We start from the raw sequence: 23,699 nt of genomic DNA, 5'->3' as shown, positions 1-23,699 counted from the left end.
CTGCATGGCTTGTGCTATCCTCGCCATTCCTGCTAAAACATTTTTTCTATAACATTTCAGAAACTGTTAAAAGTACCCCGGTCCTAGGCATCGTGTCATTAACTAAAGGAAAATTAAAACATTCATATCTTGGCAATAAATAGTATATTTCGGCAGTTAAAATGTATATGCGATTCTATTAAAATTTCAATAAACTATAAAGCATTCAAAACAATAACAAAAACAATGATTTGTACAAAAAGGCTTCCAAGTGGTTAAGCTTGGAACGTTTGGTGTCTGACGAGTTTCTGAAAAGCACCTTCAGGCTCGGCCATGAGTTGTTCGTAAGATCCGATCTCCACAACTCTTCCCTCCGACAACACGGCTATTTGATCTGAGAAAACAAGGCATACATTACTAATTACTATGGAATTAACCAAGTAGACCTACTATCTAGATGGTTATGGATAAGAGAAAGACTGTCATTCTGTTAAAAAGAACTTGACTGACTACGATACGGTAGGGGCCTCTACATTATTCTTAACATCATTGCCTTTATTGAGGATCTCACTCAAACGCAACTCTAAGAACCAAGCAAAATTTCAGCTGCTTCTTAACAAACAAAATATGTAATGAAATAAAATGTAAACTTAAATCAGCATCCAATTAATAATAAATCATATTGACTCATAGAGTACTTGGGTCTGTCGTTCTGACTTGACAAAAGTTGTTTGATAGTTTTCAATACAAGGCAGAAAGTTTCTAAATGATATAAATTTACACCCATTAACAATCATTCTAGAGAAATTGATATCCGGCAACGAAGCGATTTTGGAAAAAATGTTATTCTTGATTTTCTCTTTGTTTTGACTCAAGGAATCACCACGTAAGTTATGTCCCCACCTTTTTTGAACACCCTGTATACACACCTGCATTCTTGATGGTGGACAGCCGGTGGGCGATTGTCAGCACTGTTCGTCCTTTCATGATCCTGTCCAAGGCCTCTTGTACTAAGTGCTCACTCTCTGCATCCAGGGCACTAAAAATTTATATTTTTACTTTTACCGTATTAATTTTTTTCTACAATAAACTACAAGACTTATTGGTTTTCTCTTAGGATTTTTGGAGAAAGGCATATAGTTCAGCTAGCTTACCTAAAAAGTTGGAAACACATACACAATAGTCACAAAACTGATATTTTGTCCTATAGTCTGTGTGATGTAACCTGTCTCCTGAATCTCCAGCAACACTTCGTTCACAATATTTAGGTGGTTTTAGGGGAAGATGCCAATGGTTTAAGGCCCGGGTCAGTCTCAGGTATACGAAGGGTCAGGAGACAGATTCCATCATACAGACTATAATATAGGAGAGCATGTCGAGAGACTATCCAGAGAGTAGGTTGACGTGAAGTGTTGGTAGAGCTTTTGTGACTTATCTATTATAAGCCCCTGGACTCAAACTTTCTCAGATAAGCTATCTGAACTCCATTCCCCTCCAAAAAAAAATCACTATCAGCTACTTGGCTTTCCTTTAGAATTTATTAATTTAAAGATCAAACTCTATAATTGCTTAGTTTACATTGATATATCAACCACTAAATTAGTTTAACAATAGAAACTTACCTTGTCGCTTCATCCAAAAGTAAGATTCTTGGGTTCTGAAAAAGTTTAAAAATATAAATTGTAAATAAAATATAAACATAAGCCTGTTGGCTGTTTCAAAGGTGAAAACCTTAAAAGCCTAACTCCACTATCTTGTGCTTAGCAATTGTTATAGGTGCAATATTTTAAGGGTATCAATCAGATACACACCAGTTTAACCTCAAACCTCTAGAAGCTCACTTTGGACCCCACAAATTGTTAAGTAACACTCAATACAATATTTGGTAAATAAAAATTTCGACACCATTTTGATCGTTGTGTTTGCTTAATGGAATATTAAAAAACCTATGCCTTTAGCGCAAAGAAGGTGAACTGAACTGAACAATTTTAGTGGAGACAAACTCACAAAATCCCTGCATTGGATCCATAGTCCGTCGAGCTACTGACTCACAAAAGATAGTTTTCATTTGAGGTAAGACAGATGGATTGGACATATGGCATATGGGAAAATTGCAAGAGAACCTAGAAAAGTGGAAAGGGTGATGATAAATAGGATGATATATAGAGGAAGACCTATAAGAAGATGAATAGATGAGATGAAAGAGAAAATGGAGGGGAGAGGAGTTAAAAACTGACCCAGGAACAACTGAAAAGAAATTTTTACAAAACTGATAGATGAAAATCCTTTAATAATTGGCAGGGTGTTTAAATCCAGGACCTAAGGGACAGAATTTTCGTGCTCTACCACTAGACTAGCTTGCTACTATAGATAAAAGATTCATACTAGTTTTACTTGGATCTCAAACCTTACCTTGATCAGAGCCCTCGCTATCGCAACTCTCTGCTTCTGGCCTCCAGACAACATTAACCCTCTTTCCCCAACCTTGGTGTCGAACCCTGCGGGGAAGTCTCTCGTGATGAAGTTGTAAGCGTTAGCCTCCCGAGAAGCCCATTCCACCTGGAAACATGAAAAAAGTACCAGAGAAATCAACATTGGGTAGTATAAGATCTTGGTTCACTGTTAAAAATCGCACACAATCTCAGTTCTTCTTTTCGTATAATATGATTAAGTCATATAGATATTGAAACTATTGAAAGTGACTCTTTTTCCAGGCGGAACAGTGAATATATTTTTTTAACTAAGACTAATTGGATAAATGGGCGGAGCCGAGGGAGAGAGGCTGAGAATAAATATGGTACTGTGAGGTAATGGTAATTGGGTGGGGGGAGGGAAAAAGTAAACAAATTGCAGAGTTGATATAATATTTGGAGGACTTTGTGGTTTAGTGCATAATAAGTTTTATACAAAAATAATCTACATAAAATCCAAATCAGAACATTCATCTTCATAATCTTACTGCAGTTAACAGTACTATAGACTAAGCAACACAAGTAGACTCCTCATCCCATTGTAAATTTTGAAGCTTGTTTTTTGCGTCTAGTTCATGTACGTCCACACTGATCGCTAGTGTAGACAACATTTTGTTCCTATTATTTTAGGGTTATTTTCATGATTTGTGCTTTACTATAGACAATAGACAATAGACAATAGACAAATTCTTTATTGAAATATTCCTAGAGAACATTCATGCGTCAGGTACATAAAATGTACAGTATGTACGGAAACTATTAACAGTAATTTGCAATTACAATTAGAATTTTTTCTTCTTTTTCTTTTTTTTTCATGGTAGCTTATTGTTTAAGAATTCATCCTCAGAGTAGAACGGCCGGTCCATAAGCCATGTTGTCAGGTGCTTCTTGAGCAGATTGGGTTGTTCTCTCTTGAGGTGCTCTGGTAGGTTGTTAAAGTACAGAGCACCTTTGTAGGATGGTTTCTTCTCGTACAGACTCAGATGGTGTTGTGGGAGGGAAAAATTGGCGGCATGTCGTGTGTTGTGCTGGTGTATGTCTCTGTGTCTTGGCTGGGCTGTTTTAGTGGTGTGGATAATGACTTCTCTTATGTAGAGTGAAATTGATGTGAGAATTTTAAGGTTCTTGAAGGCTTCTCGGCAACTGTCTCTGTAGTTCAGGTCGGCAAGGCATCTAATTGCTCTTTTTTGCTTTAGGAGTACTCTTTCCAGGTTGCCTTTTGATGTTCCACCCCAAGTCGCAATGCCATATCTGAGGTGGGACTCGAATAGAGCAAAATATGCAACTTTGGCTACTTCTGGGCTGCAAGCTTGCTTGATCCTACGTATAACGTAGAGACTTGAACTTAGTTTTTTGCAGAGCTGGTCTATGTGGGGTTTCCATGATAGCTTGGAGTCAATTATGATGCCTAGGTATTTTGTGTTTGTAGTCCCGGTATTGTAATGTCTGTGTTGTTGCGTTTGGTGGTGAAAGTCATTTGAACGGTTTTGCTTTCGTTTAGAACTAGGTCGTTGGAGGTACAGTATTGCTTTGTTCTCTGGAGTTGTGTGTTGGTTTTCTCTTCCAGATTTTCCATTGTTTTGTCCGCAAATGTGAGAACCGTGTCATCTGCGTACATGGTGGTGTGTCCATCTTCCCCAGACGTACACTATTCAACCAAAACTATTTGGTTATATAACTAGGAGACCAGTTATTGTTTATGATTATATCGTTTTATTAGGTTAAACGAGGTTTTAAATGACTGCAATAACAGGAAACAAATTGGGAACAAAACATAACCTCTATAGTTGGACGTACAGAACAAACCATAAAATTGGCTTCAGCTGTTCCATTAGGATGACTAATCTACTAAGGGAGTATGTTTTATCTATGACAGTACTTAATGAACAATTTTTTTGTGCTACCAATATTACAACATTCTTATTATTTTTATGTTCTTGGTACATGTACTTTCACAAGATATTACCATCAGGTACACACATGAGTACTACATGTAGGCTACACCAGTCTCTTCTCTTGGAGAAGTGAAACTCCATCATTATTGTCTTGTTTAAATTGAATTGTAAAGTATTATAAGTAACAATTTTTGCAAACAATATTTTGGTTTATCCATGTTTATAAACTATGTATTGGAAATTGTGTTAAATAATTTTCTTGATTGATTGGGTAATTTACCTGATTATCCGAAACAGCTTGAGGATGTTCAGCTCCATATATAATATTGTCTCTTATTGTGCCCGAAAACAACACAGGCTCCTGAAACAAATGTTCCAATTATTGACAGGTTCCTATTGTACTTTGTACTACTAGGGTACTAGGGAGTATGGTCTTGTTATAGTGAACAAGCTAGTCGTGCACAGAATTGAGCTTTCAATGTTCTACTCTTTGAAATACATTTAATCCTAATTCTCTGTGGTTTTGAAATCACCCATTCATTTTTGTATATACTACCCTGCACTTTTTTAATACTGCCAAAGAGGTTATGTCTTCTAAACAAGAGGTAGTCTACTGTATTTATTTTGTTGTATTTATCTTAAATCTTGTTCACTTACATTAATAATGAAAAATTTGTCATGCATTGAGACAATAAGGAACTTGGTCTGTACATAAATACTGCTATATTATATGGATATATCTATATATATAAAATCCAATGTATGTATGTTTGTTTGCTTGTTTGTTTGTTTGTCCTTTATGGACTCCGAAACCGCTCGACAGATTGTAATGCAACTTTCAGGCATTATTAAGCATTATTCAAGGATGGTTTGTGTGAAGTTTGGTGCAGATCCGCCAAAAGGGCTCCGCCCCAGTGGCTCTGGAGTTTGCCATGTTAACCTTATGAGTAAACATATTTAAATGGAATTAAAGAATCTTAACAGCTGGTTCAACTAAACAATTTGATTCTGTGATGTTCAATAGCATTAAAAATTTAATAGGTTTACCAACAGGGTGCAGCACTATTATTTTTTTTAATTTATGACAACAGCTAATTTGCAACCAAAAATTATAATGGCGAGTTAGCGTAGCGAACGAGCTAACCTGAAGGCAAGTGAGTGCAGCGAACGAGCTCGAACCTAAAAGTGAGTGAGCGTAGCGAACAAACTTCAACCAGGACGTGATTGAGCCATGCGAACAAGCTCATCTTGAAAATGAACGAGCATTTGACATAAAACCACATTAGGACAAGACGACGTCTGTCGGGCCAGCTAGTAATAATATATGGAAGGTATGGTAAACATTGATGTGTTTGTGTGCTACCTGACTAACAGCGCCGATGTGGGATCGTAGCCAAGCAGGGTCGTATTTGCTGACAGGCACACCATCCAACAGTACATTGCCTTGCTGAGGGTCGTACAATCGCAACAACAGGGCTGCCAATGTTGACTTGCCACTGCCACTTGAGCCAACCTGACAACATAAGCTCATTCAATCCTAGGACTCTGTTGGAGCATTTCCCTTGATAGATACATTTAAAAACATTACAGAAACATTAACAACAGTACATAGTGTACAAGAGTATATCATACACTAATAAAGGTAGGTGACTAAAAATTAACATCTCTTTAATGTGGTTGCCAGTTTCAGGATAGAAATTAACATGGCTGAATTGAGGCACCTACAGAATGTGCCAATGTCAATAACCTATTGCTGTCGAATGTCGAATACACAAACTTTTAAATTACCAGGCTAACTTAAACGACAAATTATTGTAAACTAGTATATTTTATGCATGTCAACAGTAATAGTAACGAAAACAATGGGTAAACTAAACAATGATGAATGAACAGATTGTGCTGAATTTTACATTTCAGCACAATCTGTGAGTAACTCATTCAACCCTGTTGTTTAAGCAAATTTAACTACAGATGATCCATGTGGGGTGTATACTTCAGTATTCAAAAAGTCAAGATTACATAATCTTAGGTTACAAGTTAATAACCTAGCAATAAGATGAGCCAATAGTTGATTAAGTCAACATAGAGAAAATAAGGTTAAATTAAAGCTTACAACTGCCGTGATCTTTCCACTTGGAATACTGAGATGTAGGTCCTGCAGTATGGGAGCATCAGGCCGTGCAGGGTAGCTGAACCTTACGTTGTCAAACACCACGTTCCCCTTCGGTGGGTCTGGCAGTACCAGTCCCCCTATCGCAAAACAGGTGTTACATTACGGTTGTATGATTCAATACAATATGGTGCACTTTTCACGATGGAAACTATTTAACCTGATATGTAAAACAATAATACAGTAAAACTTCTCATTCTATCTCAGGATTTCCAGACATAAAATATATCCAACGGCTTTTTAAAGTAAAAAAAAATTAAATCTATTTCTAACAGAAAATCAACTTTAGCACTTTACTCAGTCTATCTATCAGAACCTTTTACAATGTAGCATAGGCCTATTAATAAAAATCTATTGGGTTTTACAGTGTATTTTAGGCTATTGTTCTTTTTCAGTGGAGTTAGTAGCATCAAGACAGGATTTACAAACATTGGTGTTGTCTGGTGAGATTAGTAGTTTTCAACAAATAACCTGAAATGAGAATTTCTTAAGTAGTTAGCAGTCATTCCATTACAGCAGAAGAATTAATTGAGACCGAACGACCAAACGCAGTATGGATGATAAAAACTAGATTTTTAAAGAAAAAATTGAAACCTAAATAAAATTGTGGAACCAAGCATATGAATTTACGCCTGTTGATCGATACGACACAATACTCGCTTCCATTATCCGGACACAATCTATTATATTATTAAAGTGATAACATCAAATTTTATGTAAACGGTTAAGGTAATTTACCAAATAAAAATATAGGCATATGGCACATCAAAATTAAGCTTAGAGTGAGTAGTTTTGCCGAAAAGTATTGATATGGACGAATATCCTAAGGGCTCTGCCCCACAGGCTGATTTCCAAAGGGCTACACCTGGCATGCTTCCAAAGTTTAAATTATTTAATTTAATTTAGTTAATGAAACAGCTGGTCAGTACAATGAACTGGTGTTTGTTTATTTACTCAAAATAGATGTTTGTGACGCTTTATGTAGATTGAGGAGGGTTATGTTTGGTTTTAAAGAAAGGTATACGTTTCAATATGAAGCAATTAATTGATGCTATTGCTACACTAAGGTATGTTGTCATATCCTTTTGGATCTATTAACATTAAAAGTAGGGGTTTAAAAGTAAGTAGGTTTACCCTTTTAAATCAGTTTCTATTTTTAAACTAAATCTGAGAGTTGCTGTATTTAAAACACACATCAGCACCACTTTAATAGCTCTCTAAGTAACATTTTCTACCCGTTGCAAAGCACGGGTATAGCAGCTTGTTAGAATTAAAATACCAATGTAACGAATCATTGCAAAATGGACAAAACTGCAATGAACCTAATATTTCTTGATAAGTTAACATTTTCTGTTTGGATTAGTCTCCAAACGACCGAAGTTCGAATAGTTGAAGTCTTACTGTACATGTTTTATTTAAAAAATACAAAATTCCTGATTTTTTGGCCATGTTCCCATATAATTTCTATAAAAACTTGCTGACACTCTTAAGCTGATTCAAGCACAATTTCCATAGGTGATCGAACCGTGGACACTTAACAAATATGCTTATAAAACCAGACATTTTTTGAAATTCCACTTCCGTACTGTTCTACTAAATCACCAACTCACCTTTGTACGGTATGGAGGGTACTCTGTCTATTAGGTCCCACAGTCTAGTGCTGGCGCCGAGGCCCCGGTTCAGCTCTGAGTAGAAGCTGGACAATCCTCCGAGTGAGACTCCGACATAGGCTGCGTACAGCAGGAACGACGACAGACTACCCACAGTGATATGTGCGTCGCTGACCATCACTCCTCCGTAGTACAACACTGACAAGATGATTACATTGCCACTGAGTCCTGTCTGTACAAATCATGAATACAGTATTACAAATGAGGACAAATACACTTCACAATGCCATTGGTTGAGAAAATGAATGGTTGGTTGAAGGAAGGTGTATTAAACTAAATAAAACTAGTGATGTTTATAACTATAAGTTTAGAAGGTCAAAACCAAAAAATCAAATACGGAATCTATAATCTCAAAATCCAAAACGGGTATTAAACTAAATAAAACTAGTGATGGTTGAATGTCGAAATCAAAAATCAAATACGGAATCTATAATCTCAAAACCCAAAACGTGAAACTTGCACAGTTTAAGTTAGAAAAATACAGGTATGCCTAATTATAAAAGGTTTACTGAAAGAAATTGGACCCCTGACCCTGAAATAATATCATGAATACATGTGACTGCAACGTTTATCAGATTCATGAAACTGAATCTTGGAAATTAATATTTTATGGAATCCTTAGGAATTAAAAATCATCATTGTATTGAATCGTATATGACCTATTTAGTAGGCTACCCACTGGTCATTTTACTGGTATGGGGAGCTTTGAGATTTCTTAGCCTATTCATGTAATTGACTTCAAATATACAAAATGTACATTTTGTATTTTTTTGCAATATACTTGATTCTTTACTACTATCACTTACACCAAAAATAATTTTTGATACGAGTAAACAACAAACACTAAAACCAATCAAACTTCTGGCACTGACTGGTAAGCTGGAGCCGGTACATTTGAGTAATTGACAAATTTTCACAAGTATTGACTGTACGACTGCAGATTGTGTTAAACTTACCAACCCGTAGAAGATCCCCCGAGCCAGTGCCTCCTTAGTAGCCAGGTCCAGGACATGTTGCATCCTGTCTGAGTACGTCAGCATCTCTCTCTCCTCCTGACTGAAGGCCTTCACAGTTCTAATGTTACCGATCCTCTCTTCAGCCACTTGTGTTGCTTCTGCCAGCGAGTCCTAAATCAAAGTGAAGATGTTGAAATCGGGTATTTACTCAAGGGAGGTACAGAAGAGCCTTCGATGACGTCAGCTGTCAGATCTCCTCTTGTGGGAACACCATTACCGCAACGATACGGAATTCAGTCATCGGATTCGGTGGTGTGATGGTCTACGCGTCGGGCTGATAATCCGAAGGTGCCGGGTTCGAATCCCGCTGGCAGCACTAACTTTTTGTCAACAAATTTTTCATATCAGCAAGTTTGGTTGGTTTGGTTAGGTTATGACAGTTTAATTTTATAATTAAAAAATTATAGAATTGAATTTTAGGCATTTATAATTTCATTTTATGAACAAAACTACATTTATATTAGTAAACCTTCATTCAATATTTTCATTATCAGCACGTTTGGTTAGTTTGGTTAGGTTATAACAGTTTAATTTAATAATTGAAAAATTTTAACATTAATTTTATAATTTTTCTTAATTTTATAATTAACTAGGCCTAATAGTGAAGTAAAATTACGCGCTGTGCTCTCTACTACAACGCTGTTAACGGAGGAATTTTGAACTAAACTATGATGTCATCGTTGCCTCATTTGTACCTCCCTTAAGTCAGACCCTTGAAATCACCTTCTAATGTTTGTTTCATCAATTTTCCCATACATTTGTCACTATAAGGTGACAAGTAGCAGTAAAAAAGACTCCCTCTCGTTAAACTTATTTAAACTCAATCAACCTCATTGAAATGTGTCTATTGTGAACTTACCTGTACATTTTTTGTGATTTTCCTAACGAATCGTCCATACACAATGGCCATTGCAGCAATCGGAGGCACAATGGCAAGTCCAACTAAGGCGAGTTCTGTCGACATGTAAAACTGAAATACAAACATAATGTGGTAGTATAAAACAGTAAATACATTTTAAATTGTTTAGTATTTGTGCTCAACCAAAGCTCTTGTATTAAATTGTGCTCAATACAAATTATTTTCTTACTTTAAGACTCACTGGTAGCCTATATAAACTTAGGCAACAAAATTATATCTAATGTCTGCTAAAACATCCTTTTCAAAATTTAAAATCTTTTACACTAGGCCTACTCAATCTTTTCTTTCCAACAGAAATTTTGCAGGAATAACAAATAATCTTTAGATAAACAAAAGGTATACATTCTTTATACAGCATACCCAGAGTTTAAGCTGTGGTAGCATTTTTAGCATTTTGCTATAAACAACTTTAAAATGCTACACTGTTTTAGCAGGCTATAGCAAATTTCTTTACAAATACAATTGAAGATGTAATGTTCAAACATGTAATAATTACTGGAATTTTTTATGTTTAAAGAATAATATATTTGCTACAGTTGACTGAGAGTGTATCCACTACACCACCGAGGCCGATGGCTCAAAACCGTATCGTTGCGGTATTGGTGTTCCCTCAAAGTGACGTCAGCAGTTAGTGACATCAAACGGCACCTGAGAAATCTTCCGTGTGCCGTTTTGAGGATCAAGTACTCCTAGTGTCACATATTTTTTTAAAGAGCTTAGAAAATACTCCAAAACAATTGTATTTTACATTTGAATGAAATCTGAGTTGGTTGGCAAGTAAAATTTGTATATTTCAACTATGGTGACTTGGAGGATATGTATGAAAAGACCCAAAACAAAATTACTGACCATCATGGAAACGCCAGCGCAGACCATGACTGTAGACCTCAGTCCGTCCGAGATGTTCATGGTGACACAATCACTGACCACTGACGTATCAGTAGACAACCTGTTAATCAGCTCTCCTGTGCGATTTTGATCGAAAAAGGCAACTTCCTGTTGAACTATTGAACCAAAAACTCTCTCTCTGAGTGCCCTGGTGATTCTTTGTCCTGGAAAGTAATATTTCTATTTTGTAATCATGCTTTTGTAACCTCCAACTCATCAATAGATACTGAAAATGTTACATATTTCATTTGCTTATGGTATCGTACTTGAAAATTAAATTCAAGGGCCAAATCAAAACAATACTTTTTGTGGTTTTATGCTGAGAATGCCTAATATGTTTATATATTAGGTACCTATATATATGGTGTCAATGGTGTAAATGGTATGCGGAACACCCCCTTACCTGAGGAGGTACGGTACCACATAACTGAATTATGTTTTAAAATCATAAATATATGGATAGGTCAATATGCATGTTAAATTAAAGGTCTTAATTAGTAGAATACAAAGCCACAAATTTGAGCTCAATAGAACAACTGAGTAAAAAATTGCAGCTGTTCAAATATTCAAAATGACAGATTAAAGATACCTTTGAACGGCTGCCATTTTCAACTCGGTTGAATCCATTTGAGTTCAAATTTGAGGCATTGTATTCTACTAATTAAGACGTTTAAAATGAGGGGTCACAAGATTGGTCTTTACATTAAAGATTTTTTTTTACAGGCATAATAGTATTGACATGATAAAGTACATGGGTGGAGAATATACAGGGTGATTGAAAAGTCTGGGTACGGCTTAATATTTTGAAAAATAATAAACGTAGACCTACAAAACTTGGAATCAAGTTATAAGGCATATAAATCTATCTTAACACATATCCAGTGATCCACTACCTCCTCAGGGAAACGGCCCGCCAGGAGTCAGAAGAAAATCTTAAATGGAAGCATAGGTCAATATGCACATCAAATTAAAGGTCTTTTTTAGTAGAATACAATGCCGCAAACCGCCCTTCAAAAGGTTGATCCTGCGCAAAAATGACAGTTGTTCAAAGATTCATTTATATTTACATTGCTATTATACGCTTTCTCCTCAGGGGGCACAGCCCTAGGAATCGGAAGAAAATTGTTAACGTAAGAATAGGTCGATATGCACATCAAATTAAAGGTCTTCACTTTTAGATTACGATGCCGTAAATTCAAGCTCAAAAGAATGCCTGAATAAAAAATGGCAGCCGTTCAAAGATTCAAAATGGCGGATTCAAGAAATCTTTGAACATCTGCCATTTTGCGTAGGATCAACCTTTTAAAGTGCAGTTTGCGGCAATGTATTCTACTAAAAAAGACCTTTAATTTGATGTGCATATTGCTTCCATTATATTATATGCTTCCATTTAAGATTTTCTTCTGACTCCTTGTGGGACGTCCCCCTGAAGAGTTATTGAATGACTGAATATGTGTTAAAATAGATTTTTATGCCCTGTAACTTTGTACCAAGTATTTTAGCTCTATCTGCATTATTTTTTAAAATATTAAGCCGTACCCAGACTTTTCAATCGCCCTGTATATAAACATTCCACATCTGCAAAGTCATGTTTAGTAATTAAAATATTTAACACTTTTAAGACGATTGACGATTATGCACTCTCACACTTCTTAGGTCATGTAAAGAATAATTGCTTTTAATTTATATTTGGACCCCTTTTACAAATGCTTTGGTATTCACAACACATTTTTCTTTGTCAATAGGCCTATCATACAGCTATTCACTATGTTTTTATATGTCAGAATATTCAAAACTAAAAACACAAATTATACACAAATCAGTTACGTTGAAATACCTTCTTTATTCCAAAAAAAAATGCCAAAACAAAATGCCTTTTTTTCAATGTATTTTATGTAGGCTCCATGGCAAGAAATATGAAGCAAATGTTTCATGAAGAACTGTCTGTAGCTTCATTTAAATGGTTTTAACTAACAGCTGTAGGAATATTATTATTAGCCTATTTATTGCCTTCTCTGCACAAATACAAACAAAATGTTGAATATTTGTGCATTTGTGGTTTTCAGCGTTTTTCACCGAAACAAAATATTACACTTAAACATAATATATATATATGGTACAAATAGAAACTCTCCTGATATTTTGGTGGTGGAACCACCCTAATCCGCAAAAAGAATCACAGAGAAATTGGTGAACAAACATAGAAAAAAAAACATTGCCATAAACAAATTGAGAACCTCCTCCTTTTGTTGGTAGTGGAGAAGTCGGTTAAAATAAAATTGACTCACCAGATAAATTCATTAGGTAGACTCTTCCAAAATTACAAAGCCCACCAAGAATAAAGACTCCTAGTAAAGTTAGACAAAGAGTATTCAGATTTTTCTTCATTTGTTCTGAGTCTTCTGTGTAAATGATGTCGATTACTTTTCCAAGAGCGAATGGCACTGACATTGTAACTGTACTTGAAACAAGCAGTAGCGCTATGGCACCTAAACAGACAGACAAAGATAATAGCCTATAAAAGTTGTCCAAAATTGTTTTTAAAAAACTTGTATGTTTTGCCTTTCAGTGAACTTTACTTGTATTTTATCCATTTGTGTAGGCCTACCTACTCATATCTAGGAAAAATATATTTCACTTAAAATTACACTATTGACAGGTTTGGAACTATTGTGATAGCTTTTCGTTTACAGTACAAACCATTTAACATTTTATTTGATTAGGCTATACCTTAAAATCTATAGGCCTATCATTGATTTTGTATCCTAGGCCTAAATAAGTGTTCACAGTCTGAGTTAACAAAAGTGTACTACTATCAAGTTAATTGATACACAGTTCAATTTAGTTTCTAAATTAAATGGGAGGTGTGAAATCATTTTTAAGCCATTTTCAAAGAACCAACATAATCTAATGTTCATAATGACTGGTATCAAGGCACGGGTACAGTATTGTTGTTAGTAAAATTATAACACCATAACAGACAATACACTTTTAGCTTACTTACCAACTAATTTCCATCTCTCGGGTTTGGCTAGGCCGAGAAGCCTCTTAAACTCCTGTTTACTGATTTTGGCAGGTTGTATTTTATCAGTTCCTTTGGAAATATTCTTATTTGTTACACTATTCACTTTGGAGGAATTTGTTCTTTTAGCACATCGTAATACTGGTCGTACTCCACTAAAAAACACTCTCGAAAAGGGTGAAAACTTATAAGTTTGTGATGAAACTGATGTAGAAAACTTTTGAACACACTGTTTACAAATGAGCAGTGGTGCACAGCTTGTTCTTCCAAGAGGTAAAACTTCTGCCTTACCTGGCAACCACAGCACTTTCATAGGGAATTTGTTAGTTCTACAGGCAAACGAAAGTCTATGTACCAAGATCATGGTGAACTACTGGCTTGAAAATTAAATGTGGGGTTGATTCATGCAGACTGAAACAACACAAAACAAATATTAAATGATAAAATAAACAAAAGTGTAAAAAACAGCCATTTTCAAACAAAATATGCTTTGATTAAAGTAGCAATCAAAAAGCATTACAGTAGGTACAGTAGGCAAAGTCTTAGTAATGGGTGATGAAGTAAGTTATTTTAAATCTCATACGGTATGAAAGAAAAACAATAACAGTTTGGTAACATCATGCAGCTATAAAGTTAATTAAATTACAGTGCCTACCAATTTTAAACCGTATTGCTTCTTTTGAACACAATGTTAATTAATTGGTGTCTAATTGTAAAACCGTAGGTAGGCCTAAGTACCTACCTAATTCTAAAACAAGTATTTTATTTGTATTTAATCATCTAGCTTTGTCCAAAAAGTTACTAACTGAAATCAGCTATGTAAAAAATTAAAAGGAAATTCATAATGCCATTTAAAATTTAGTAGTCTATCTACCTTACCAGTCAATCTTATAATACTTTATTTATTTATTTGCCAACGGATTTACATCAATTTTAATTGTTTAAGCATTGTGGGGCCTACTCTTGTGTAAGTTAATAAGTTATATTTAAATAACCTAAACACACCCTATAACAATACACTTATACACAGTTTCCCTGAACTCTGTACCGAATTAATGTTTCATTCCTGGACAAGGACAAACTAAAATGGACTATATCACGTTCAAATTTCCAAGGCCAATTCCCAAAATACAAAGGCCATTTTGTTCTTTTACAAAAATTATTTTTATTTGTACCGTAGGCCTAAACTGCTTTTTATCGTGAATTAAAATTTGGTGCATGGATTGATAACAGAAAGACCTATTTTGGGAAAAAATATTAGGCCTAACTTATTTGTTTAAATCAAGTTTAGTTTCAAAACAGCGACTTACTTTTGAAACGGCTGTAGGTAAACAAATTTAAGAAACAAATAAATATTCTTGCTCATTGGGTTTTACTAAGAATTAAAACAGCTGATTGTTTTAGCTAAGTTTAATTTAGGCTAGCAAAGATGTTAACTACCTAATGACCACATTTTAAATTGTTTGATACGGTAAGTCTAAGACCCTGTCTAAAAATTGAGTTGTAATAATTTTCGAAATCGTACTTTTTGTATAGGCCTAGCTTAACTTAGGCCTAACCCACTAAGTTTTCCAGTACCTAGCAGGAAAAGAGTACAGTATGGATGTAACATAAACAAACAACCCGGTTAACCCCCCCGGACGTTTTTAAAACGAGCCAAAAGTGCCGACGTCCGGCCGACCGGACGTTTTTAGAACGAGCCAAAAGTACCAACGTCCGGCTGACCGGACGTTTCGTAATGATCGAACAGTTGTCATAACAACCGAATGGATACTCGGATTCTTTTAACCCATATATTAACATTGAGTCGAAAGTTACTAGATGCGATACATCGATTTTCGTTGGTCGAAATATCGAAAATTCGATTTTTACGAAATTTTAACCTAAAAATCGTCAGATCGCGCTCGGCATTTTTAGCGCGACCTTCGGGAAAAATCATCGGCATTTTTTGAGCGTTACTTTTATTTCTCGCCTGGCACTCTAAGGGTTAACTACACCTCACTTTCCTAATCCAACCTATCTTCAGAACACTAACCTAACACAGAACTTGCAGACTTATCAGATGTGTCTAGCCACAAAACCGCAAAATCCCTGACTTGTTTACTGTTGGCCTAGGCCTACAGTATGATTTGAGAAGGATTGAACTACGTATGTGGACAGCCTAAATAAGGCTAACGTAGGCTACAGGGACGCGTTGCAGAAAGTCAACAGTCCCGGAAGATCAAATAATTTATACCTGTGCCGCTAGGTCAAAAACTACAATGTTTGCAGTGTCTGTAGATCAAAAGTCCCAGTAAGTCAAATAATACAGTCCGAGCTAAAAACGTGGTCTATGTTAAAGCAATTGACTTATTGGGAATTTGACCTAATGCAACAGCAGTTTTAATATAACGAAATAAGATAAAATATAAGTTCAGTCTCGCTGAGTCAACAGTGCCGGAAGGTCAAAAGTATAATCTGTTAAAAACAACGATAGTCCTCTCGACGCATGACTTCAATAATTTTGTGTTTTGGTGTACTTAAAGTTGTGCTAAAATTTTGAAAATTGGCACAGAGCTTCTTGGTTAGTCCTACTCGATGACTATTTTGTTGGAACTTTAAACTATTTACCGATCTAATTAATAAAAATTGATATGTATGGTGAAATACGTGATTTCTAACATGAAAAAGTTAGCATGCGAGATTTTTTTTTGTTTTTGGGTTAGAGAGGTTTTGTCTGTGGCAAAGTTGTAGCCAAAAGTGTGATGCGTAAAATATATTTTTTTTGAATTTTTTACTATCAGTGGTTCAATAGATAACTTGGGTTGAAGAGGACGGCAAATTTAGCATTTCGCAACGCATGGAAAGAACTACATCGTACGATGCGACTGCTGAGTGGACTTTTAATTTACAGTTCTAAGAACAAGAAAAAGATGAATATACAGATCACCAGTACATTCATATTATTTATAAAACATCTTTCTGTATTACCAGCTTACATTTTTCACTTATAAGAATACATCATAAACAGGGTGTTAAAAATAAGTGGGGACATACTTTACCTAGTAATTCCTTGGGTCAAAATAAACAGAAAATCAAGGATAACATTTTTTCCGAAATCGTTTCGTTAACCAGATATCCACCATTTTGTATTTTTTACATACAAATATTTATCTTTGCACTTTTCCAACCGATGTTTATGAAACTTGGTATGTATGTTAAGGTAGGAGAGACCCATGTTATAAAAAAAGATTCATCTCGATTCACCCTAAAATTTAAAAATTTAACACTTAACTACAATATAATATACTTTACTACACCACAATATTTACGTATCACCATAAATCTTTAACAAAATAAAACGTTATCATTTTTAAAATCCAAAGTAAATCAATATAATCTTTCTTTTTTGAAAAATATATTTAAAAAAAGGCGGATGGTAAAATAACGACAGGCGAGTTTCGATCTGGATGTTTCAGGTTTGAATCTAGGAGGATTTAACATTAATTAGGTAACATTAATGTTTAATCCTCCTAGGTTTGAACTGATTGAGAGGAATACATGAAACCGAAGGGGGGAGGTAGCAACAAGTGCACTAGTATTTACTAGTGTCCAATTACAATTTGATGGATTTAACCAAAACCTTTTCTATTTCACTTATTTTCAGCTGTTAAATTTCAAACGATACGTTTTACCGACATCATTAACGTTATTATCATCATCATCGTTTGAGTTTGGGTTTGCGGCAATGTATTTTTATGAATAAAACCTTTAATTTGATACCAAACTTGACCTCTGCTGCTATTAATTGACTGTATGCACTATTAATTAACAGCTGTGTCTAAGGATTATGTCGGCCTTAGTCACAAACAGGACAACAAGATCGCTCCACTCATCCCACACTCATCTCCATTCATACTTGGCTTAAAATGCATACATTTGTATGGTCGCCATTTCAAAGCAACATGGCTACATTATCAATGACAAACGTGGAAAACCTTATACGAGTGTGAGTAAGTCCGAAAACAGAGTAAGTCCGAAAACAACTCTAAAAAACAATAAGCAATAAATTGCAAGAACCGTTGCTTATATCATTGGGTATACACGTATGTACTGACGTGTATACTCAATGCTTATATCGAACGAATGTACATCGTGAGAATTTCCATTAGTTGTTCCATTTAGTTGTGTCCATAATAGTTTAGTTGACTCTTTTAAGGTCAGCGGAAATTGTGACTGTTATTACCCTTGAAATAATGTTTGTGTAGTACTTTGCAATCCTACCAATGCTTATAGAATCATACGATTACAATTTTCTGGTTGGAATAAGTCGCATAGAGTGGTGACTACTGTATCGTTTTGGATTGCTTGTAAAACAGGATCAACAGAGATTTTCCATCGACTTGAACAATACGATACTCTCAAATTGTTCATTGCTATAACAGTATCACACAGTTTGATGAATATTTGTGTGTAAACCACATACAGTACACCTGTATTCTATCTATTTTTCCTTTTATTTTTCCAAGACTTAATAGAAAATCACGCATTATGTGATCAGTGAAGAAAGGCTGTATCCCATGTGTTTTATAGGTAAAGAAGTAAAGAAGAACACTGCTTCAGGTCAGAGCATTCAGTTATCATCAGCAATTGTAATTCCCGAATCAGTAACTGAATCAATAGTCAATTATGTTGGGGTTTTGTTGATTATTTATAATGCACTTTACATGCTCCATTTGATAGTTTATAATAATTTACTCGGAATCTATAAGACACCTTTGGCTTGTATTAAATATTAGGTTGGGCCGTTTAGTATTTTGAATACAATAGGGGTACTCGTCAAACAGTTAAATATTATTATTTCTATGAATTTAATGGGTAACTTTAAAGATTAGGTGGAATTTCTAACAATACTTCACCGTAATCAGCAGCAAACATACATAAGGAATTCCAGTTATTGCAACAGACGCTCTGACAGCCCGTCAACATAAGACCTGCAGACGGGTCAACGAAAATGCTGAAAAAATAACGAGATAAGTGAGTGTAAAGTGACTATTTATATCCGGTCGTCATACGCCACGAGACATTCCGTCAGTGAATAGAATGGGAGGCCCACACAAGGGTGAAGATCGATAACGCGCTGCATTTGGAATGGAATAATTTGCACAGGTCCTCGAAAAGTACTAAATTCTCGAGTCCCGAAAAAGTCAAGTGCCCAGAATGTCTTATACACATACGGAAATTCAAGTCCTCAAAATATTGCAATAGTGTATTTTCGTATAAATTCTTGAGACCCGAAAAAGTCAAGTCCCCAAAATGTCTTATACACTTGCATATATATGAATTTGTACGGATGGTGTTTTTGGCCTCTAGGGACTCAAAACGAAAAATTACATCGGTCCCGGGTCCAGGTGTTGCCATGAGTACTACGGTAATAGCTTATTCCCTATATGCGAAATTCGCTAAAAACCTAATAATTCTATAGAATAACTAGCTGTACCCGCTGGCTTCGCCCCGTTTAACTAATTAATTTTCAAGATGAGCTCGTTCGCATGGCTCAATCACGTCCTGGTTGAAGTTCGTTCGCTACGCTCACTCACCTTTAGGTTGGAGCTCGTTCACTGAGCTCACTTGCCTTGGGGTTAACTCGCCTCCAGGTTGAAGTTCGTTCGAAACGCTCACTCAGCTTTTGGTTGCAAATTAGCTGTTGTCATAAATTGTTTAATTGACACAGCTGTTAAGATTCATTAATTTCTTTTAAATATGAAAAATCATAAGGTTAACATGGGAAACTCCAGAGCCACTGGGGCGAAGCTCAAATGCCCTATCATAATAAAAATTACTCAGTTTTCCTATTTAATGCCCAATGAATCGGTGTATCGAATTTCAGCCTCCTAGGTAAATGGGAAGTAGGAGAATTAGTGATGATGAGTGAGTGAGAGTGAGTGTGTCAGTGAGGGCTTTGCCTTTTATAAGTATAGGCCATAGCACATTCAACCAGCTGTTAGTTAAAACAAATTATATTGGACTAAAACAAATCGATGATTACAAAGAATACAAAGAATATTTGAACATCCTACTACTGTATTTTACTATGCATATTTAATTAATCTGCCATCCTCGTACCGAAGAATTAAATGTATCAATGGTCAGCATTACACATAGTATAAATAAGCCAACCATAAGTATGTATTTGAATTTTCTTCCAAATGCTGAATTTGTGTCACAAATGCTGAATGTTGCAGCTGTCATGAAAGCAAATTATATTGTACTAAAAGCTAGCTAGAAGCATTGACTTATTGTAGAAGGTTAGCATCGGCTGCTAGACTTTTTAAAAACTAAAACTTAATTTATAAAAAACTGGGACACTAATTTTAAATTATAGCTTTGAAATTCCCTAGTTCTCAAAATTGTCTTTCTTTCAACACAAAACTAATGAAAATCCATCGTCTGGTTGATTCAGAATCGTGAAAAACCCCCATTTACGTTTTAATAATATATATGATAGTTTGGACATGTTTCAACCCTTCCGAGGCGTAATACATTTATACAGTTTATATGTAGACTACATTATAACTCATAAAATAGTTCAACAATTAAATGGATCTCCTTTTACAAACGTATATAATAACCAGAAATTTTCAGATCGTCCTTGCGGGTATTTTATGCCACAAATTTTGACGAAAGGCTATACCTATTTACAGTGTTGACCAAACAGTTGGCAAGAAGCATTAATAGATAAGCTATGTACCAAATATGATAATTTTAGCTCTATTCTAATTATGACAAAACACGAAGTAACTAAAAGCGAGTTTTGTTGGTGTAGTAAGCGTTGCAGGAGGTCTACTTTACACTGAATCGACGTTCACTTTTATTGCTTTTGATCTTCCGGCACTGTTGACTCAGCGAAACTGAACTTGTATTTGACTTCCAGCAACATTCCCGGCTACAGTAAATGAATAAAATTTGCTAAATGATATTTTTATAAAAATTACTTAGAGAGAGATTAACTTAATACCGTAACTAATGAGTTAACAATTAAAATGCATAGCCTATCTAAGTGAGACACAGACTCATCTAAATAAAACCTATTAGGGGTAGACTTCCGTATCTGTTGGCACAAAAAATCAAATGAAAATGGATAGCCTATATCGATTTGGTTAATAGTAAGGTAATACCTAACTAAGACCAAACTATATATCAAATGAAACAATCGATATTTTCATTTGGTTGTTAATGCCAATTACAGAACTCTACCCCCTATTAGATCCACTTACAATAGGCTACCGGTAATATAAAAGCGGTAATTCTGAGCAATTACTTGATCAACCCCAACACTTTTTCTTATTAACAAGAAACATATAATTCAAGCCCCGCAAAGCCATCGTAATTTACAGGTTGCCGAGCGATAAGAAGGTTCAAAGTCCGGACGCGGTAACAGTGGCTTGCGGGAGACGCGCGGAAGGCCAGTTGTGACAGTATCGTTATGTTAGGTTAGTGGTACCTAACCTGTTTTGACAGTACCGTTATGTTAAATAGGTCATTCACAACAGGCCAGTTGTGACAGTACCAGTACCCTTTATGTTAGGTTAATTCAAAACCGAACCTAACCTAACAAAACATAACATAACATAACGGTACTGTCACAACTGGCCTCCGGCTCGTCTCCTGCAAGCCACTGTTATCGCGTGGACTTTGAACCTTCTTATTGCTCGGCAACCTGTACGATGGCCTTGCGGGGCTTGAATTAGGCTATATGTTTATTGTTTTTTGAGAACATCCTTACGACCATAGTGTAGTAAAATATGAAAAAGTTTGGGGTTAACCAAGTAATTGCTCAGAATTACCTTAAAAGCAATAGGCCTGTTAAGTTGATAGTTTAACCTTTTTCGAGACTTAGCCTACGTATTTTACACCATCTAGCCAAGCCTAATTGTTAGATTCTTAATACCACTACGCTGTAAAAACAGTCATCCACACAACAAAAAAACTTTAGAACTAGGCCTATTGTTGTGTGATTAAAATTAGCTGTCAGGGTTAGCTCAAATTTTTTGAACCCTAGGCTAATTCAACTTCAACATCACAATGAGAGAACAGATAATTATTGATGTAAGTTATTCAGACCAGATATAAGTTACCTAATAAAAGGAAGGCTTGAAAATCCAAGGCACCAACATGATCTCTATTATTACATAAACTAAAATTAGGTAACCATCTACAAAATAAGCAGTGAAACGGTCGAATAATTTACCTGTAGGCCTATGTCGCCAAATTTTGTATCAAGTATCCCTGACGTTAAAATACGTTTGATGTTTCACACGAACTCATCTCGGCGGATTCATAGTATATATTCTTGAAAAATCATTCATAAAGGAAGGATATGGATTAAGATTAATATTATTTAGGCTAGCTGCTATATGGTACGTCAATTAGCCTAATTAGCAGAGAGAGCTTGAGAGGCTAGCAGACAGACAGTGCAGACTGCACAGTCGCACTCAGTCGCAGTCGGAGAATCGAGAGAAATCAGAAATTAGATCAATCATCAATCCCTCTCTGGGCACGGCCGCCTTTAACTCCAGACCGCGGCCTTCGAAGTGGCAACGTTGCAAGTGGTGTTGTAATGTAACAGTTGTTTTGTGTGGAAGAAGCAGCTAATGGTATTTTTGCATTTACGTAAGCTTGGTTACTGGACTATGACAATATTGACTCCGCTTAAAATGTACAGATATAGATATTTAATTAATATCTAGTAATATCTAATATCTAGTAAATCCACATCAAATCAGCCACATATCAAGAGTAGAAAAAATTCAGAATCGCTTTCTTCGCTCTATTGGCGTCAAGTTGGGCCATGAATTCTATACAGTGCCGATTGAAGATATTCGCATCGATATGGGCCTTCCTCGACTGAGTGACCGTAGACAATCTGCAGACCTGTCTTTCCTCTGGAAGTTGTTGAACGGCGAAGTTGATGCTCCAGAAATACTTCGCCTAATTAATTTCCACGTTCCTCGACACTTCAGGCACATTCAACTCTTCAACAAAGCTTCTTTTTCTACAAACTACGCCTTCCATAGTACAATTCCACGGCTCCACAGAATTGGAAATCAAGCATGCCAACATGTTGATGTGTTCACCTGCAAACTGAAAGCCATTAAAAATATCATAGTTTAAGTTGTTATTGTTATTGTTATGTTGTTGATGAGAAATTGTCCTGAGTTCACTGTCCGGAATTTGCTGCCTTGTTTGTTGTTTTGTATTGCACTGTTAAAATTGTTCACTTAGTTTACGTCACTGTTATTATATTGTTGTCATTTTTTCTTTTTTTTGTCTTGTCTGTCAAATATATTTATATTTTGCTTGTTATTGTTATTATATTGAAATATTTATCAATTGTTATCTAGTTTTGGTAATCGTTATTTTTCTCTAAAAATGTTTATGCTTGTTAACTAGAATTCATAATACGCATGATCCAATTTTTGTTAAAGCTTTTTTGGACAATCCTGTTGGTGTCATTTTTTCATGTTAGCAATATTTTTTTTTTCCAGCAAGATGAATCTGAATCTGACTTATATATATTTATAAATATTTTATTGTAACTTGCCTTCATGTATTATCGATTGTAAAAATGGTGTTTACCGTATGATAAATAAATAAATAAATTTAAATTTAAATCAGGGGCCTTCGAAA

The 23,699-nt window shown here is 35.4% G+C and overlaps 1 protein-coding gene across 2 annotated transcripts; it reads right to left on the bottom strand.

Annotated features, from left to right (window-relative positions):
* Positions 1–127: 127 nt before the first annotated feature.
* On the bottom strand, positions 128–22,465 carry LOC128986458 (ATP-binding cassette sub-family B member 10, mitochondrial). 2 transcript variants are annotated; one of them, XM_054406838.1, is made up of 14 exons: positions 22,261–22,465; positions 14,013–14,441; positions 13,297–13,497; positions 10,970–11,172; positions 10,061–10,171; positions 9,142–9,312; positions 8,126–8,357; positions 6,459–6,595; positions 5,709–5,858; positions 4,626–4,706; positions 2,392–2,538; positions 1,602–1,636; positions 909–1,018; positions 128–373 (listed from the first exon to the last, which is right to left on the bottom strand). In XM_054406838.1, the coding sequence occupies exons 2-14, from the start codon at positions 14,392–14,394 to the stop codon at positions 255–257; spliced, it is 2,079 nt and encodes a 692-aa protein (XP_054262813.1). In that variant the 5' UTR covers positions 14,395–14,441; positions 22,261–22,465; the 3' UTR covers positions 128–254. The 2 variants fall into 2 exon arrangements, with proteins under 2 accessions (XP_054262813.1, XP_054262814.1); XM_054406839.1 differs by having other exon boundaries at positions 14,013–14,197; positions 22,261–22,462.
* Positions 22,466–23,699: the final 1,234 nt, after the last annotated feature.

The sequence above is a fragment of the Macrosteles quadrilineatus genome, unplaced genomic scaffold (genome assembly GCF_028750875.1).
Source record: "Macrosteles quadrilineatus isolate MER2022 unplaced genomic scaffold, UCM_ALF_1.0 Scaffold_2__2_contigs__length_208266976, whole genome shotgun sequence".
NCBI lineage: Eukaryota > Metazoa > Arthropoda > Insecta > Hemiptera > Cicadellidae > Macrosteles > Macrosteles quadrilineatus.
Note: the sequence above shows the minus strand (reverse complement) of the source record. Positions and strands in the feature narration are given on the sequence as shown.